General features: G+C 44.7%; 2 protein-coding genes across 2 annotated transcripts in view; one reads left to right on the top strand and one right to left on the bottom strand.

Moving 5' to 3' along the window:
- Positions 1-314: 314 nt before the first annotated feature.
- On the top strand, positions 315-4,899 carry LOC105385198 (retinoblastoma-binding protein 5 homolog). The gene is made up of 11 exons (XM_048624536.1): positions 315-373; positions 481-506; positions 828-1,022; positions 1,346-1,552; positions 1,770-1,951; positions 2,117-2,236; positions 2,680-2,873; positions 3,238-3,413; positions 3,819-3,932; positions 4,312-4,432; positions 4,736-4,899. The coding sequence occupies exons 1-11, from the start codon at positions 355-357 to the stop codon at positions 4,807-4,809; spliced, it is 1,428 nt and encodes a 475-aa protein (XP_048480493.1). The 5' UTR covers positions 315-354; the 3' UTR covers positions 4,810-4,899.
- A 4,501-nt stretch (positions 4,900-9,400) lies between these two features.
- LOC105385218 (titin) overlaps positions 9,401-14,885 on the bottom strand; it is a 36,536-nt gene continuing 31,051 nt past the window's right edge. Inside the window, exons 22-25 of the mRNA XM_048624461.1 lie at positions 13,756-13,846; positions 13,335-13,434; positions 12,874-13,043; positions 9,401-12,390 (exon numbers count right to left, since the gene is read on the bottom strand). Coding sequence (XP_048480418.1) covers positions 9,755-12,390; positions 12,874-13,043; positions 13,335-13,434; positions 13,756-13,846 — 2,997 coding nt within the window. The 3' untranslated portion in view covers positions 9,401-9,754. The remainder of the gene's footprint in view (positions 12,391-12,873; positions 13,044-13,334; positions 13,435-13,755; positions 13,847-14,885) is intronic.

Below are 14,885 nucleotides of genomic sequence, written 5' to 3'. Positions count from 1 at the left end.
TTTCTTTGATGTTACCGCCACGCTTCGGATCGCCGGCACACGCCAACGATCGATCGTCGCTAAGCCGAAGGTTTTACAGTCAGTAGACCCAGTATTACCACAGTTGACGGATTTTTTAATAGCGTTTGTCTATGGTGTAAAATTTCTCATTAGTTTCTACTCTTTCTTGCCAGGCTGTAAGTATAAGAACAGCCGCATGGGAAATTTCCCGGAAATTGTGAAGGCTCTTATCCCAACACTAAATTAAAAAAAATATATGTCAAAATAAAAATGATAAAAATGCTAAAGGAAGGACGCGGTAGTGTAAATTTTATTTGTTTTTAAATTAAAATTGTGTTGAAATAATAAACTAAAATGAATTTAGAGCTACTTGGTAAGTAGTTATATTGTGCATAATTATTTAAATGTATTCACTTAAATAATAATATCTGGAAAAAATATAGTTTCCATTCCTACAAATTTCCTTTTAATATGTTTCAGAATCTTTTGGCCAAAACTATCCTGAGGTAAGTGTTCCTCGTCCCCATTATCTGTATTTGTATAAAATATAGTACCTATATCAAAATAAATTTAATCAAGTATTTCAAAACTTCTGTAAACATAGTAACTGTCTTTAAAAATATTTTTATGTCTTACATTAAAGCAATGACCCCCTAATGTCTGTTTCCTCGGCTTCCTGATGCCTTATTTATTTATTTATTTCTTGGAAAACAACCAACATACTTTTGAGCCTTCCTCCTTAGAACCTACCTATAGGTCACCCATTCTTTAAGATGTATATTACCCTGTCTTACTGCTTCATTAATTTTATGACTGATTAATTGCAGGAATTTGATGGTACTCTGGACTCCATATCCCTGGCCGCCACATGTGCATTTAATAGGCGAGGAACTCTTCTAGCGGTTGGGTGTAATGATGGCAGGATTTTCATATGGGACTTCTTAACAAGAGGCATTGCCAAATCTATATCAGCCCATGTTTACCCTGTTTGCAGTCTCAGTTGGTCAAGAAATTGTCAAAAGGTATGTTGATAATAAATTATCAATAAGACACAAATTATAATATAAGATACTAAGAAGTAACACTGATTAGAGAGAGAATATAACTGTAAAGTTAGCTTTACCCATTGGAGGCCCAACATATTAAATTTTCATCATCAGTAGTCCATAGTCATAGTTTAGAACAGGGATTGCCAAGAAAAAAAGACTCCAATATTATAGAACTAAATTTCTTGAATTTTATTATGTCTTTCTCTAGATATAACCTAACCACCATTTGATGATTGGTCATTTGACACAGTCAATGTAACACCCTGTATAATCATTGTTTGAACATCACTTTTCAGTTATTATCAGCAGCAACAGACCACAATGTGTGCATATGGGATGTGTTGACCGGTGAATGTGAACAACGGTACAGGTTTCCAACGGCCATCCTGAGAGTACAGTTTGACCCTAGAAATGACAAGCGATTCCTTGTGTGTCCCATGAGACATGCGGCCCTGCTGGTTGATACTGACGGTGATCACAAAATACTACCCATTGATGAAGATGTAAGTTATATCAATTAACTCTTGTAGACATAATGTAATGCATGCTTTATTTTTAATCTCTTTGAAGTTATAATAGGCACACTTAGATTTGTATTTAACAAGTTGCAGAGGGGGATTTCAGCTTTTACTAACATTCATAAAATGTTAAGATTCAGGTAAATGTAATACTTCTATTAGTTATGGTGTGGTTTACCAAAAGTGTTTTTATATTTTTCAGGGAGATATAAATGTCATAGCATCATTTGACCGACGCGGGGACTATGTCTATACAGGAAATGCAAAGGGAAAGATATTGATTCTGCAGTCTCAAACCTTAGAAATTAAAGCTAGTTTTAAAATAACTGTAGGAACATCAAGTACTACTGGTATCAAGAGCATAGAGTTTGCTAGAAGAGGAGAGTAAGTTAAAAACTGTACTTGGTACATAACATAACTCTATGTAAAGTAACTACCAATGTAGGTAAATCCACCTTTGAAGCATTCCAGATTTGTTTTATATGTCTTCCTTTGTACGATTAAAGAATATAATCACATTTAAGTACTTACTGATACTTTTTATTTCAGTTGCTTCCTTGTAAACACATCAGACAGAGTAATAAGAGTGTATGACTCTAAAAGTACAATCAAATGTGGAATAAATGGAGAACCAGAGCCTATACAGAAACTGCAAGATCTTGTCAACAAGTGAGTACATTTGTAGCTCTAAAATTGATACACAGATTTTATAGACTCATTGGCCTAAGCGTACTGTTATCGTCATCATTAGCTAACAACTGTTCACTGCAAGACATAGGCAATTTCCCACAATGTATACATCCATTACTAGCTATATACCAAGGTCCCATGCAACGGCTGCTTATTTGTGGACTCCACTCAACTCTTCTACCCCCCACTTACTCCCACTTCAGCTTGTCATAGCCTAGTGAAAAGAAAAATGGTTTCCAATGGCATATCTCTAAATGTTGATGTATGTAACAAGTGTATCATTTGTTGGTCTTAAAATAAATAAATAAATAAAGTTAAAATACGAAATGTTTATTATTAATCCAAATTTTTAGGTCTTAACACCTTCTACCTAAAATCTTTTCTATCATAAATAAAACTAACCTTACCATTCAATCTACCAGGACAACATGGAAGAAGTGTTGTTTCTCCGGCGACGGAGAGTACATCTGCGCCGGGTCGGCGCGCCAGCACGCTCTGTACATATGGGAGAAGTCCATAGGGAACTTGGTGAAGATCCTACACGGGACTAAAGGAGAGCTGCTGTTGGACGTGGTGTGGCATCCGATACGGCCGATTATTGCTAGTATTAGTGCTGGTGAGTGGTTTTGGTTACATGTCTGAAATAAAAATGGTTTCTGGCATATTGACATACGGTGAGACTTACATAATATAATTCCGCATGATAAATGCGAATGATATTGTGGATATTTCTAAACAGATGAAGAGATAAATATTTTTTAGTTACATAGATAGAATACGCTTTATTTGCATACCAACAAAGAATCATATGAATAACAAATTACAACTTAATTATTAATTTAGATAAATTAAGAGTCAATAATAAATAATTAGGTCATGTTAATTTCAACATAATATGTACTTTTAGAGGACTAGTAATAAAACTTATCCTGTGAAATTCTTACGACCCCTTGTTTACTGGTATCATGACTTTTCCCCAGGCGTGGTATCAATCTGGGCACAGAACCAAGTAGAAAACTGGTCGGCCTTCGCTCCGGACTTCAAGGAGCTGGATGAAAACGTGGAGTATGAAGAACGAGAGAGCGAGTTCGACGTTGAAGATGAAGACAGGAGCGTGGACCAGAGCGGGGAGAGTAGGCATGATGAGGAAGTTGAGGTTAGTCTGTCACAGTGTCAATAGTAAAGTGGGATACGAGTGCGGAAAGTGGGGTTTTAAAGTCGATGTGATCCACACACTGCCCCGCATCACGTTGGATCTTGCGTGTGAACTCACCTTACCTACGCTCGTACAGACAGGAAAATAATCGTTCAGGTTTTTTACGAACTCTGATCAATATTTTTTACATCCAATGCAAAAATAACATGTTTATATGAAAAATCGCTTAGCTCTAATTCATCATTAGAGCATGTTCCGATTCAGCTCATTAGCTGTCCATAATCAAGAGCGCCCGGTCACAAGTAGCATCCCACTTCCCATTCCCACACGCACTCAATCCGTGCATCTCTTTTCGTATAAACCCCCCATTACCCTTACTCTAACACCCTGTATACAACCCGGCAGGTGGACGTGACCTCATGCGAGGCGGTGGCGGCGTTCTGCAGCTCGGATGAGGAAGGCGAAGATGATAACACGCTGCTCTTCCTGCCTATTGCGCCCGAGATCGAGGATCCAGAGGTATGGAAGTTCAGGCTCAGAAGTTGCTATTGCGCCTGGCTGCCATTGTTCACCTCATGCAGTGATCATCATTTAGACAATTATAAAAAAACATTGAGAATTCCAGGATTTAAAAAATAGCCTGTGTTTAGCATTAATACTGACTCGAATGGTCCCCCAACAAGAACTAGGCCAGCGTAGTGGACCAGGTCTAGAACCCTTCCTTCATTGGAAAACCGAGCCCCAACAGTGAGGACGTAATGGGTTGTGATGATGACTGACCAGAGCATCCACATCACTCTATTCTCGGTCTACCCTATCCAACCATAACATGGTCTACAGACAGATATTCGCATTGTAGGTATTTCTATGATTTTAAATGCAAGTATTTATTTTTCAGGACGGATGGGCGGCCACCCAAGAGACGGTGACTCCGACTGAGACGCCGGAGAAACTGGAGCCCGCGGCGAAGCGACCCAAGAGCAAGACTTACGACATCACACTCAAAATACCTCCTCCAGGTGTGTACCTACTTTGTGTTCGGTGAAAAGATTATTTAGGTATGCGGTGATATAAGTAGGTACATTATTTTCAAAAGGACATTTTTTTTGCACCTATAAACTGTAAAAAATACTTGTAAGTCGGGTTGTTCCGCCAAGTAGATTCAGATTTCGAAGATTTATTTTTTTATAAAATTGAAACCTAGCCATTAGTGAAGTACCTACATTTTGTGAAGATCAGTCCTATGAACTTTATCAAGCTTTTATAACTCCACAAACATAAAATACGATGAATACTATTTTATATGAATACCTTTTCCTCAGAGCAAACAATGTCGTTTGGAGGAAAAAAACCAGCGGCAGGCAGCAAGAAAGTGACGGGACGACCGCGCAAGTGAAACTGTAGTGTGAATAGTAATTATGTTTAAGATATACAGTAAATAGAATATGAATTAACGTTAAGTTATAATAAACGATTTTACAGTGAACTTACCTATATTTTTCACATTTTGATACTGTAATTCCCGCAATAGATGAATATTTGCCGAAGGGGGGCTACTCGTAATAGTTGTAATGAGTGGCACACACACAGTTTTGACAAATTCCTCACTCGCTCTCCTCGAAGGCGATGTCTAGGCTAGGGTCTCCGATGATCACTGACAAAGGTTTTTCAAATTACCCCCAGTCAGTGATGTGTAAAATAACTGAACCATGAAAATCCCGCCTACAGTGAAACTATAAAGTCCTGAAATTAAATGAGGGCACTGCTATCTTTCATAAAGCAACCCTATATAGCGAAACATAACTGACTTTGATACTTGAAATTTTGCCTGTTAACTTCCTACCTATTTATGTATTTTAAAAACAACTTACCATCCACAAAAAAGCTCTTACACAAGCTAGAAGGTGTTAATATGAAGGCTAATAGTGAAAACAATAAATATTTATTTAGATAACGTTATTACAACTGTATAAAAAAACTGGATCTGTTGACGAAGGCCACACATAGTAAAGACATCAATTTCTCTTTTTGGACGGCCAGTTCTGTTTCTTCCAGGAGTTAGAAATATTCCATATTTTGCCCTCTTTGGCACGCTGGTCAAGATTTTTTTATTTTATTTTATAGTTCTCTCTCTCAGCCTTCTGTAGTCCACTGTTGGACATAGGCCTCTCCTAACGATCGCCACCCCAAACGGTCACCCGCCATCTGCATCCAGCGGCTTCCCGCTACCTTCCGCAGATCATCAGACCAACGGGTTGGGGGGCGACCGACACGCCGTTTGCCGACACGGGGTCTCCACTCCAGAACCTTTCTACTCCAGCGGTCGTCGGCTCTGCGGGCTACGTGGCCAGCCCATTGCCACTTCAGCGTGCTAATCCTTTTGGCTATGTCGGTAACTTTAGTTCTCCTGCGGATTTCTTCATTACGAATCCTATCTCGCAGGGACACGCCTAACATAGCCCTTTCCATAGCACGCTGAGCAACTCTGAGCTTGTGGATAAGCCCTTTGGTGAAGCACCACGTCTCGGCTCCGTAAGTCATCACTGGTAACACGCACTGATTGAAAACGTTTGTTTTCAGACACTGAGGTATGTTTTCAGTGAAGATGTGTCGTAATTTCCCGAACGCTGCCCATCCGAGTTGGATTCTACGAGCTACCTCTTTATCGAAGTTGGATTTACCTAATCGGATCACTTGTCCTAGGTAGGGATACTGATCGACAACTTCGATGGTGACACCTCCTACAGTTACGGGCGATGATGAAACATGTTCGTTCGACATGACCTTTGTCTTGTCCATGTTCATTTTCAGCCCAACTTGTTTAGAGGCATCATTGAGGTCTGTGAGCATTTCGCCTAACTCCTCCAGCGTTTCCGCCATAATAACTATGTCATCAGCAAATCGTAGATGAGAGATATATTCGCCATTGACGTTAATGCCCATTCTTCTCCACTCTACAAGCTTAAAAACATCTTCCAGTGCACAGGTGAACAGTTTCGGAGAAATAACATCTCCCTGTCTCACGCCCCTTTGCAACTGGATCGGTTTTGTGCTATGTTCGTGTAATCGAACTGACATTGTGGCAGCATTGTACATACATCTCAACACCTCGATATAGCGATAGTCTATATGGCACCGCTGAAGGGATTGAAGCATCGCCCAGAGCTCAATAGAATCAAAGGCTTTCTCATAGTCCACAAACGCTAGACATAAAGGTAGATTATACTCCTCGGTCTTCTGTATAACCTGCCGAAGCGTGTGTATATGATCTATGGTACTATAGCCTTTTCGGAACCCGGCTTGTTCGGGTGGCTGGAAGTCGTCGAGTCTTTGCTCGAGACGATTCGTAATAACTCTCGAAAACAGCTTGTACACATGGCTCAGAAGTGCAATGGGTCTATAATTCTTCAATAGGGCTTTGTTGCCTTTCTTGAAGAACAAAGTCACTACACTTCTGCTCCATGCCTCCGGGCTTGTGCCTTCGAGTATGACGGAATTAAACAGCCTCCGAAGTGCTATTAAAATCGGTCTACCGCCGGCTTTCAGAAGTTCTGTCGTTATTCCATCATCTCCCGGAGCTTTGTTGTTTTTTAGCTGTTTGAGAGCTATACTAATCTCGTCTAGACTGACGTCCGGAATATCTTCGGTATAGTGTCGGGTGAGTGGCGCTCGGCTGTCGTGAGCACCGCTGGTAATAGGGTTTTGTGTTGTGGTGTATAACTGTCCGTAGAATCTCTCAATTTCTCCCAGAATTTCGGGCACTGATGAAACGGTGTTGCCAGTGTCGGTCTTCAGTTGGGTCAACAGAGTCTGCCGAACAGGTCGATCTCTAGCAAAGACTTTGGAGCCCTTGTTTTGCTCTATTGCGTCTTGAATGCGCTTGCAATTGTAGCGTCTCATATCGCAACGTCTTGCTTTGGCGATCTGTCTGTTTAGACGTCTGTATTCGACCATATCAACTGAAGACTGCAACCTCATTTCTCTCCGTTCTCTTATGAGACTCAGAGTCCCATCTGAGAGTTTTTGAGGTCCTCGGTTGGTTCGGGACGAAAAATATTTCGATCCTACCTCTCGGACAGTTTCCACAAACCTATTATTTAAATCGTCAACTGTAACGCAATTCTCTAAACATATCAGGCGGTCGCAAAGCTCAGACTGAAAGCTTTCGGGATCCTGGATTTGAGCAGGAGTAGGACGGAGCGTGGACTTCATTAGACGGGAGCGTTCTATTTTGCAGTTTATATTCAAAGTGCCTCTTACGAGTCGGTGATCGCTGCCGGTCTTAACCCTACTGATCACTGAGACATCATTGAATATGTGCTTCTTATCCGTCAATATGAAGTCGATCTCGTTTTTAGTCTTCCCATCGGGGCTAATCCACGTCCACTTCCTTTGTGGCTTCTTCTTGTAGAAGGAGTTCATCATATAGAGGCCCTCCTTCTCCAAGAAGTCAGCCAGCATTTGCCCACGATGGTTCCGGACTCCAAATCCATGTGACCCCACTTTCGTCTCGCCGCCTTCTTGTTTTCCGAGTTTCGCGTTAAAGTCTCCCATCACCACCGTGAAATGAGTAGTGAGCTTACGCAGGGCAGACGATACGTCTTCATACGCAAGTTCGACCTCATCATCGGTGTGCTTAGATGTGGGTGCGTAAACCTGTATGACCTTCATTGAGTATCGTTTAGATATTTTCAGGATGAGGTACGCAACCCGTGCCGACACACTTCCGATTTCAACGATGTTGTTGACGAGGGACTTGTTGACGATGAACCCGACACCCCCTTGGGACAGTTGGTCGCCCTCCCGGTGGTACAGCAAGTTTCCGGACTGGAGAATTTCCGTATCCTCTCCCTCTCGTCGGACTTCGGATAACCCTATAATGTCCCATTTTAGCTTGCTGATTTCCTCTTCCAGCTCCTCTATCTTCACGTCTTCCCTCAGTGTCCGTGCGTTATATGTTGCCAGGTGCAAGGGTCGGTTGGGCTGGTAGCCGACTCTCTGCCGGAGATTCTTCGCACCCCCTGCCCCGCCGTTACCGTGACCGCTACCGGAGTCCGGGATAGCGGGGCTGCCGGGGACTGGGGGCCGGGGCTTTGTTTTTTCCATCAGGAGGTGTATTTGCCATAATCACCGCGCTTGGCAGGCGTGTTGGTGATTCTCCTTTTTTACGGCGGGAGATCGCCGCCTCTGCTAGGAGAGGAGGTCGGGTCGATTTACCGCCGCCCGACATTCGGCGTTGTCACTCGTTAGCACCACCCAGGGGACACGTGTAGGGTAACTAGGGTTTGTACCTACGGACGTGAGCGACAAGCCCCCCATTTTATAGTTATATCGCTATAAAATAAAATAAAAAAATCTTTTTGAGTTACACAATGCCCCCCAAATTCACACAATGTGAATTTAGTAAGTAAACAAACATATATCTTCAAGTATCAAAATGTTAAGGTTTGACTCAACTGAAACCAGATGAAACCTACAATCAGTGGTATGTAAACAATGTTCGACTTGGGCTCTAAACCTAGGTTTATCGATAAATGAAGCGTTGGTACTAATAAAAAATGAGTTATTACAATGCTACATACCCGTCATAGACGCTGTACGAGCGTAAACATCCTCCAAATTCGACAAAATGTGTCCAGCTTGATGTTCCGCTAAACATAGTATTAAAACACGATAAATAACTTCACTAGCTTGACTACGAATATTTTTCTTCATCTTCCTAATTGCAACCAAGCGTAAATTGTTGCTTTTATCTAGATTATCCTTATAATTAATAAGAAAATTCAAAAAAACAACCAACCGCCTATTGACATAAACAGTTGTTATGACTTTTATGTTTCTTTTCTAATGGTGCCAGGCTCCTGAAAATTTTAGTTCCTCAAACATTAATTTCAGGACTTTATAGTTTCACTGTACCTACCTACACGATACCACACCAATCTAACTCTCATATTTGTTATAGAACGAGTAAAAATGAAACAACTTTCATAAGTTAAAACATTTATTCCTGCAAAAAGAAATTATTTTTTAATAAAATTCGTGATAAGAGTATACTGTAAGTACTTTACTTTTTATAGTATAAATAATAAATTTACTTAAACGTCATCAAAAATAATAATACATTTAATCGTAGTGTATTTGAGACCAAAAAGACTCTTTCTTCATTGTCATAAAATTTCTAATAATAATTCATTTACGTTATACACATATTTATTATACAGAACTACGACTGCAACGCATTACATAATTATTATTATCGTATAAATAAATCTCCCTACGCTATCTTATTTACAAGTGGATTACTTAATTATGATGTCTATAGTACTATAAATAAAGTTAGCTTAAGCGTCTATGTCGTCATCCTCGCGTTGGCTGGAAAAGTAGCTGACGAGTCCACCGAACACGCTACCCTCCTCGCGCGGTGCCGGTGGCTCCACCTTCTCCTCAGATTCCTTCTCCACATCCTCACCCTTCTCTTCTTCCTCCACTGCGGGTTTGCTGGCCACTGGGTCAGCTGTCATGGGAATGGGGGAAAGCCGACTTCCCGCCCCGTTCTCCGCGGCCGGAGGTGTCGGCTCGGCGGCTTCCACCTTCACTTTAGGCGGCTCCTCAGGGGTATCTTCCTTACTGAGACTCACGGGCGACTGTTGAGGAGATAATACTGGTTCTCGCGGTAAAGATGACGGCTTGTCGACTAGCCGGTGTAGGTCAGCGGGCGGGTGCTGCGGCATGGGCGGGTGTGCGTAGTGCGGGGGCAGCCTCATCGGCGGCTGCGACGGGCTCGACCGCTCCGGCATCGGGTGTCGTATCGGCAAGCCCATGCCGTAGTGAGGGCGGATGGGCGGGCGTAAATGCGGGTTCTGCCCTATCGGCATATAATGGGGCGGTAAGCCGCCGGGGTAGGCTGACGGGTGATGCATGGGGCTCTGCATGTCGTGAGGCGGGCGCTCCATATGTGAGGGCGGGCGGGGCAGCGGGCTGCGGGGCTCCTGAGGTTTCGTGTTTAAGTTCTGCACTAAAGAGGGATGGAACTGGTGCAGCGGGGAGGGTGGCAGGCGGTGGGGGATGCCCATGAAGCCTGGAGGTTCTGATTGCGAAGTGGCGGGCGGGGCGTAGGGTCCGTAGGGCCCGTATTGCGGCGCGTACGGCCCGAGCGGGAAGCGCGGCCGCCTGTCTTTACTCTCAGTCACTTTCATCTTGGGATGTCTCGGCGCGTCTTCTTTAGTCGGCGACGAGGAGTGGTAGTCTGTTTGCGGGGACGAGTTTGAATCGCGAGAGTATTCTGGCTCGGTTTTTACTTCGGCTTTTATTTTGATGTTGGGGTCGATGGTGGGCGGCGGGCTGGGCGGGGCTCCGGGCGGGCGGGCGTCACTCGGGCGTCTTTCCGGGTCTCTGGGCGGTAGTCCTGGGTGTGGACGACCTTCTGGCACGGACGGGGGTCGCTCGTCTGGGCGGTGCGACGAGCCTGGTCTCTCTTCAGTTCTCATGCCCGGGGGTCTGGCATCGAGCGGTCGGTCCATACCTGGTGGTGGTCTAGCAAGGCCTAGAGGACCTCTAGCGTCTGGAAGTCTGCCTTCAGGCGACATGGCGTGCCTACCGTCTGGAGGAAGCCCGTGCCTTCCTTCTGGGTGCATTCTGCCGTCCGGGGGCATGCCTGGGTGTCTTTCTGGCGGCATTCCTAGTTGCCTGGCGTCTGGGGGCATGCCGATTCTCCCTTCCGGGGGCATTCCCGGATGTCTGGCCTCAGGAGGCATACCAGGATGCCTAGAATCTGGGGGCATGCCAGGATGCCTAGAATCTGTGGGCATGCCTGGATGCCTAGATTCTGGTGGCATTCCCGGATGTCTAGCTTCAGGAGGCATGCCAGGATGCCTAGAATCTGGCGGCATGCCTAGTCTACCTTCGGGGGGTGCTCCCGAATGTCTCGCCTCAGGGGGCATGCCTGGGTGTCTGTCTGGCGGCATGCCCGGCGGTCTGCCATCGGGAGACATCCCAAGCCTCGCATCATGCGGTATACTTGGATGTCTACCTTCAGAAGGCATTCCTGGGTGTCTATTTTCGGGAGGAATACCTGGATGTCTATCTGGCGGCATGCCTGGGTGCCTTCCTTCTGGTGGCATACCTGGGTGCCTTCGATCTGATTCCATTCCTGGATGTCTTGCATCTGGGGGCATGCCTGGATGCCTACCTTCTGGGGGCACACTTGGATGTCTCGCATCTGGGGGCATTCCTGGATGCCTACCTTCTGGGGGCCCACCTGGATGTCTCGCATCTGGGGGCATGCCTGGGTGTCTTTCAGGGGGCAGTCCAGGGTGTCTTGCATCTGGGGGCATGCCGGGGTGTCTTCCGTCTAGTGGCATACCCGGATGCCTACCTTCCGGGGGTATTATTCCTGAATGTCTTGAATCAGGGGGCAAACCCGGGTGCCTACCTTCTGGGGGCATGCCGGGATGCCTTTCTGTGGGCATTCCTGGATGTCTTGAATCAGGCGGCATGCCTGGATGCCTACCTTCTGGGGGCATACCTGGGTGCCTTCCATCTGGCCCCATGCTCGGTGGCCTACCCTCAGGCCCTAAGTTTTGGGGTCTGCCGTCTGGTCCTAAGACTGGATGTCTTCCTTCAGGCCCTAAACTTTGGGGCCTGCCATCCGGGCCCAATCCCGGATGCCGTCCTTCTGGTCCTAAACCAGGTCTACCGTCGGGCCCTAACCCTGGATGTCTTCCTTCAGGTCCTAATCCTGGATGTCTGCCTTCTCCCGGATGCCTGGCATCTGGGGGCAAGCTTGGGTGCCTACCTTCTGGGGGCATGCCAGGATGTCTGCCATCCGGCGGCAGCCCGGGATGTCTGCCTTCTTGCCCTGGATGCCTCCCATCCGGCATCCTACCATCCGGACCTAGTGGGTGTCTTCCTTCCGGCGTCAACTGATGCCTTCCCTCTGGCCTGCCTTCCAGCATGGCCGGTCTAGGCGACGGGGACCCTGAAACAGTATTGTTTATTTAGCTATTTAAAGGATATTGCAAAGTAGTATTTTAAGATGAAAAAGGATGACTTGGGTCGTCAATCTAAAGAACTTTTAGAAACCGGTATTACAAGCCGAAAGGGCTTCCGAAGGCGTTTTAGATTGACCCAGGTCGTCAATCTAAAACGCATTCTGAAGGAGTAACTCGGGGCGCATTTAAGACGTGACAAAAGTTCTCCGTCGCGCTCGCTCTTGAGGCCTTGAGTAAGCGCGATGCAAAACTTTTGTCACGTCTTAATTGCGTTCCCTTCTGGAAAGTCACAATAAAAGTCACGTGGCCAAAAAATATTCTAAAGTAAAGTAAAATCATTTATTTGTTCTAGAATTTGGGTACATGAAAAGGTGTTATACACATAGTTGGATCCATCAAATTCAGCCCTATGGGCGTACAAATATTTCCAATAATTATCTAAATCTTCTAACATCATATCCAGCACTTACCAGGCATCTGCGAGGGCCCCGGATAAGGTCCCCCGTACGGGTAGGGCTGGCCATACGGCGGGCGCTGATGTTGGCCAAGCTGATGGTGCATCTGGTACATCGCCATGTTCTGTGGCGGCCCGCGCGGGTAGCCGTACGGGGAGTTGGCGGGCGGGTAGATCATTGGGCCTCTGGGTAGGAGAGGGTTTGGTTAGGTCATAAAGTAATATATAACTAGGTGATGTGTTGCCGCACAGAGCTCAAATTCTCCCACAACACTCGTCGCCCTTGCTCCACTAGCGACTAAGGTCGTCTGCCCAACGAGCCTGAGGGTTTCCCACGCTTGCCAGACTAGAAGCTGAAGTAGCAGTCCAGACAGAAGAATATGTCGAAGAACCGATAACCGGTCTGTTTAACCAGTTCCCAAATAGAATCCACGATTAAACATGACACATAAAATAAATAGTTAAGTAAAAAGTCACCTGTATTGTTGATTGATCATGTGCGGCATTCGTGTGATAATGCTTGGCTCTTCGGATATCGGCTTGAATGGTTGCGGCGATCCTGCAACTGATAATGTTCCTGGAATGACAAACGACCGTTCAATAAAATACTAATACATATCTCATTTCAATGGTCTGTGTATGGGTATATCTGTCTGTAGTAGCGTAATCCCAAACTCCCTAACTTTTATATTTGACCAAAAGCTGCCGTGTTGAATCCAACGGTTTTAAAGTTGATTAGGTTATACAAATTAACAATACGTTAAATAATCAAACATTCCAAGTTCTTGGGTTCCTCGTTGAACGTATTCATTCAACAATGTGGCCCTCCACTATTATTTTCTTATTGCTATTTGTTGTTTACATACAATAGGTCACACACTCTGTACTTATTACTTACCTTCCCTCATGCCGTGCGGGCGGTCGGCGCGCGGCGGCGGCGCGCGCACGTTGGCCAGGTCCGGCTGCATCGCACGCAACTCTGGACGCACCTGTAGTGAATATACATCCCATATAGGTACAGTTTATATTTGTTTTAGCTATATTTGCCCAAGAACCGATGACCGTGAGGTAAATGACTGATGGGGAGATCACGAACATGCAAGAGACCCTTTGTTCCCAGCCAGTCACACCTCAACCAGTCACACTGTTACTCGTTGGGAATTTTATGTTAAAAATTCCCATCAGTCCACACTCTGTTGCTCGTTGAAACACCCTTTTCCTTCATTCCCAACGTGTCACATACAACTGTAACACTGTAACTAGTTGGGACTATGAAAATAAAAATTCCCAACAAGTCACAGTAACTTGTTGGGATTTTCAATGAAGAATTTTCCTTCATAGGCAAAAACCGATTATAGAATAGAATACACTTTATTTGTACACCCCAAAAGAATAATAAAATATTCAAGTTGTAACTTAATTTGGATGCGGAAAGCTAAAGATCACATCCAGTGGCGTGCTTTGGGAGAGGCCTACGTCCAGCAGTGGACTGCTATAGGCTAAAGATGATGAACCTAAATAGGGTACAAAAGGCGGTCTTATCACTAAAAGCGATCTCTGCCAGACAACCTTTGGATGGAGGGAATAAGAGATTAAGGTAGATGGCGCTAGTGAAACCTCATCAAGTCTTTTGAGCCAATACAAGAGTCCAATGGATCTGAATTCCACCATATGCGATACCTATAACTACTACATGGCTGTTATGCAAATTAGTAATATTAAGTTTTAACTAGTTTAAGTTTTCCGAATAAAATAAATAAATAAGTACGTAAGTACTAGATCGGTGTTGGGCCCCATAATTTTCGCCATTATTTTGAGATCATCTGCATCTTCCGTCTATGTCCGAGGCGCGCCCGCGGTGTAAGCGACAGATCATCATTAATCTGAGGTAGGTACTTCGGAAGTACCTAATTATTTCTTCATGGTGAAGCAGAGCAGATGAGTCGATAAGTAAATATCAAACTGCCATAAAGTCACCTCCACGCAAAATTTGGGAATGAGCCGTTTTCCTTGACAGCTGTCAGTTGA

This window comes from Plutella xylostella, chromosome 12, assembly GCF_932276165.1.
Source record: "Plutella xylostella chromosome 12, ilPluXylo3.1, whole genome shotgun sequence".
Classification (NCBI taxonomy): Eukaryota; Metazoa; Arthropoda; class Insecta; order Lepidoptera; family Plutellidae; genus Plutella; species Plutella xylostella.
The sequence above is the reverse complement of the archived record's forward strand: the minus strand, read 5'-3'. Positions and strand labels throughout refer to the sequence as shown.

Bases quoted from the DNA above. Each gene is read 5' to 3' on its own strand.
- LOC105385198 (XM_048624536.1), top strand. The intron at 3,933-4,311 runs GTATGGAAGTTC...TTTATTTTTCAG, and splicing joins CCGAGATCGAGGATCCAGAG to GACGGATGGGCGGCCACCCA. The intron at 4,433-4,735 runs GTGTGTACCTAC...CCTTTTCCTCAG, and splicing joins ACTCAAAATACCTCCTCCAG to AGCAAACAATGTCGTTTGGA.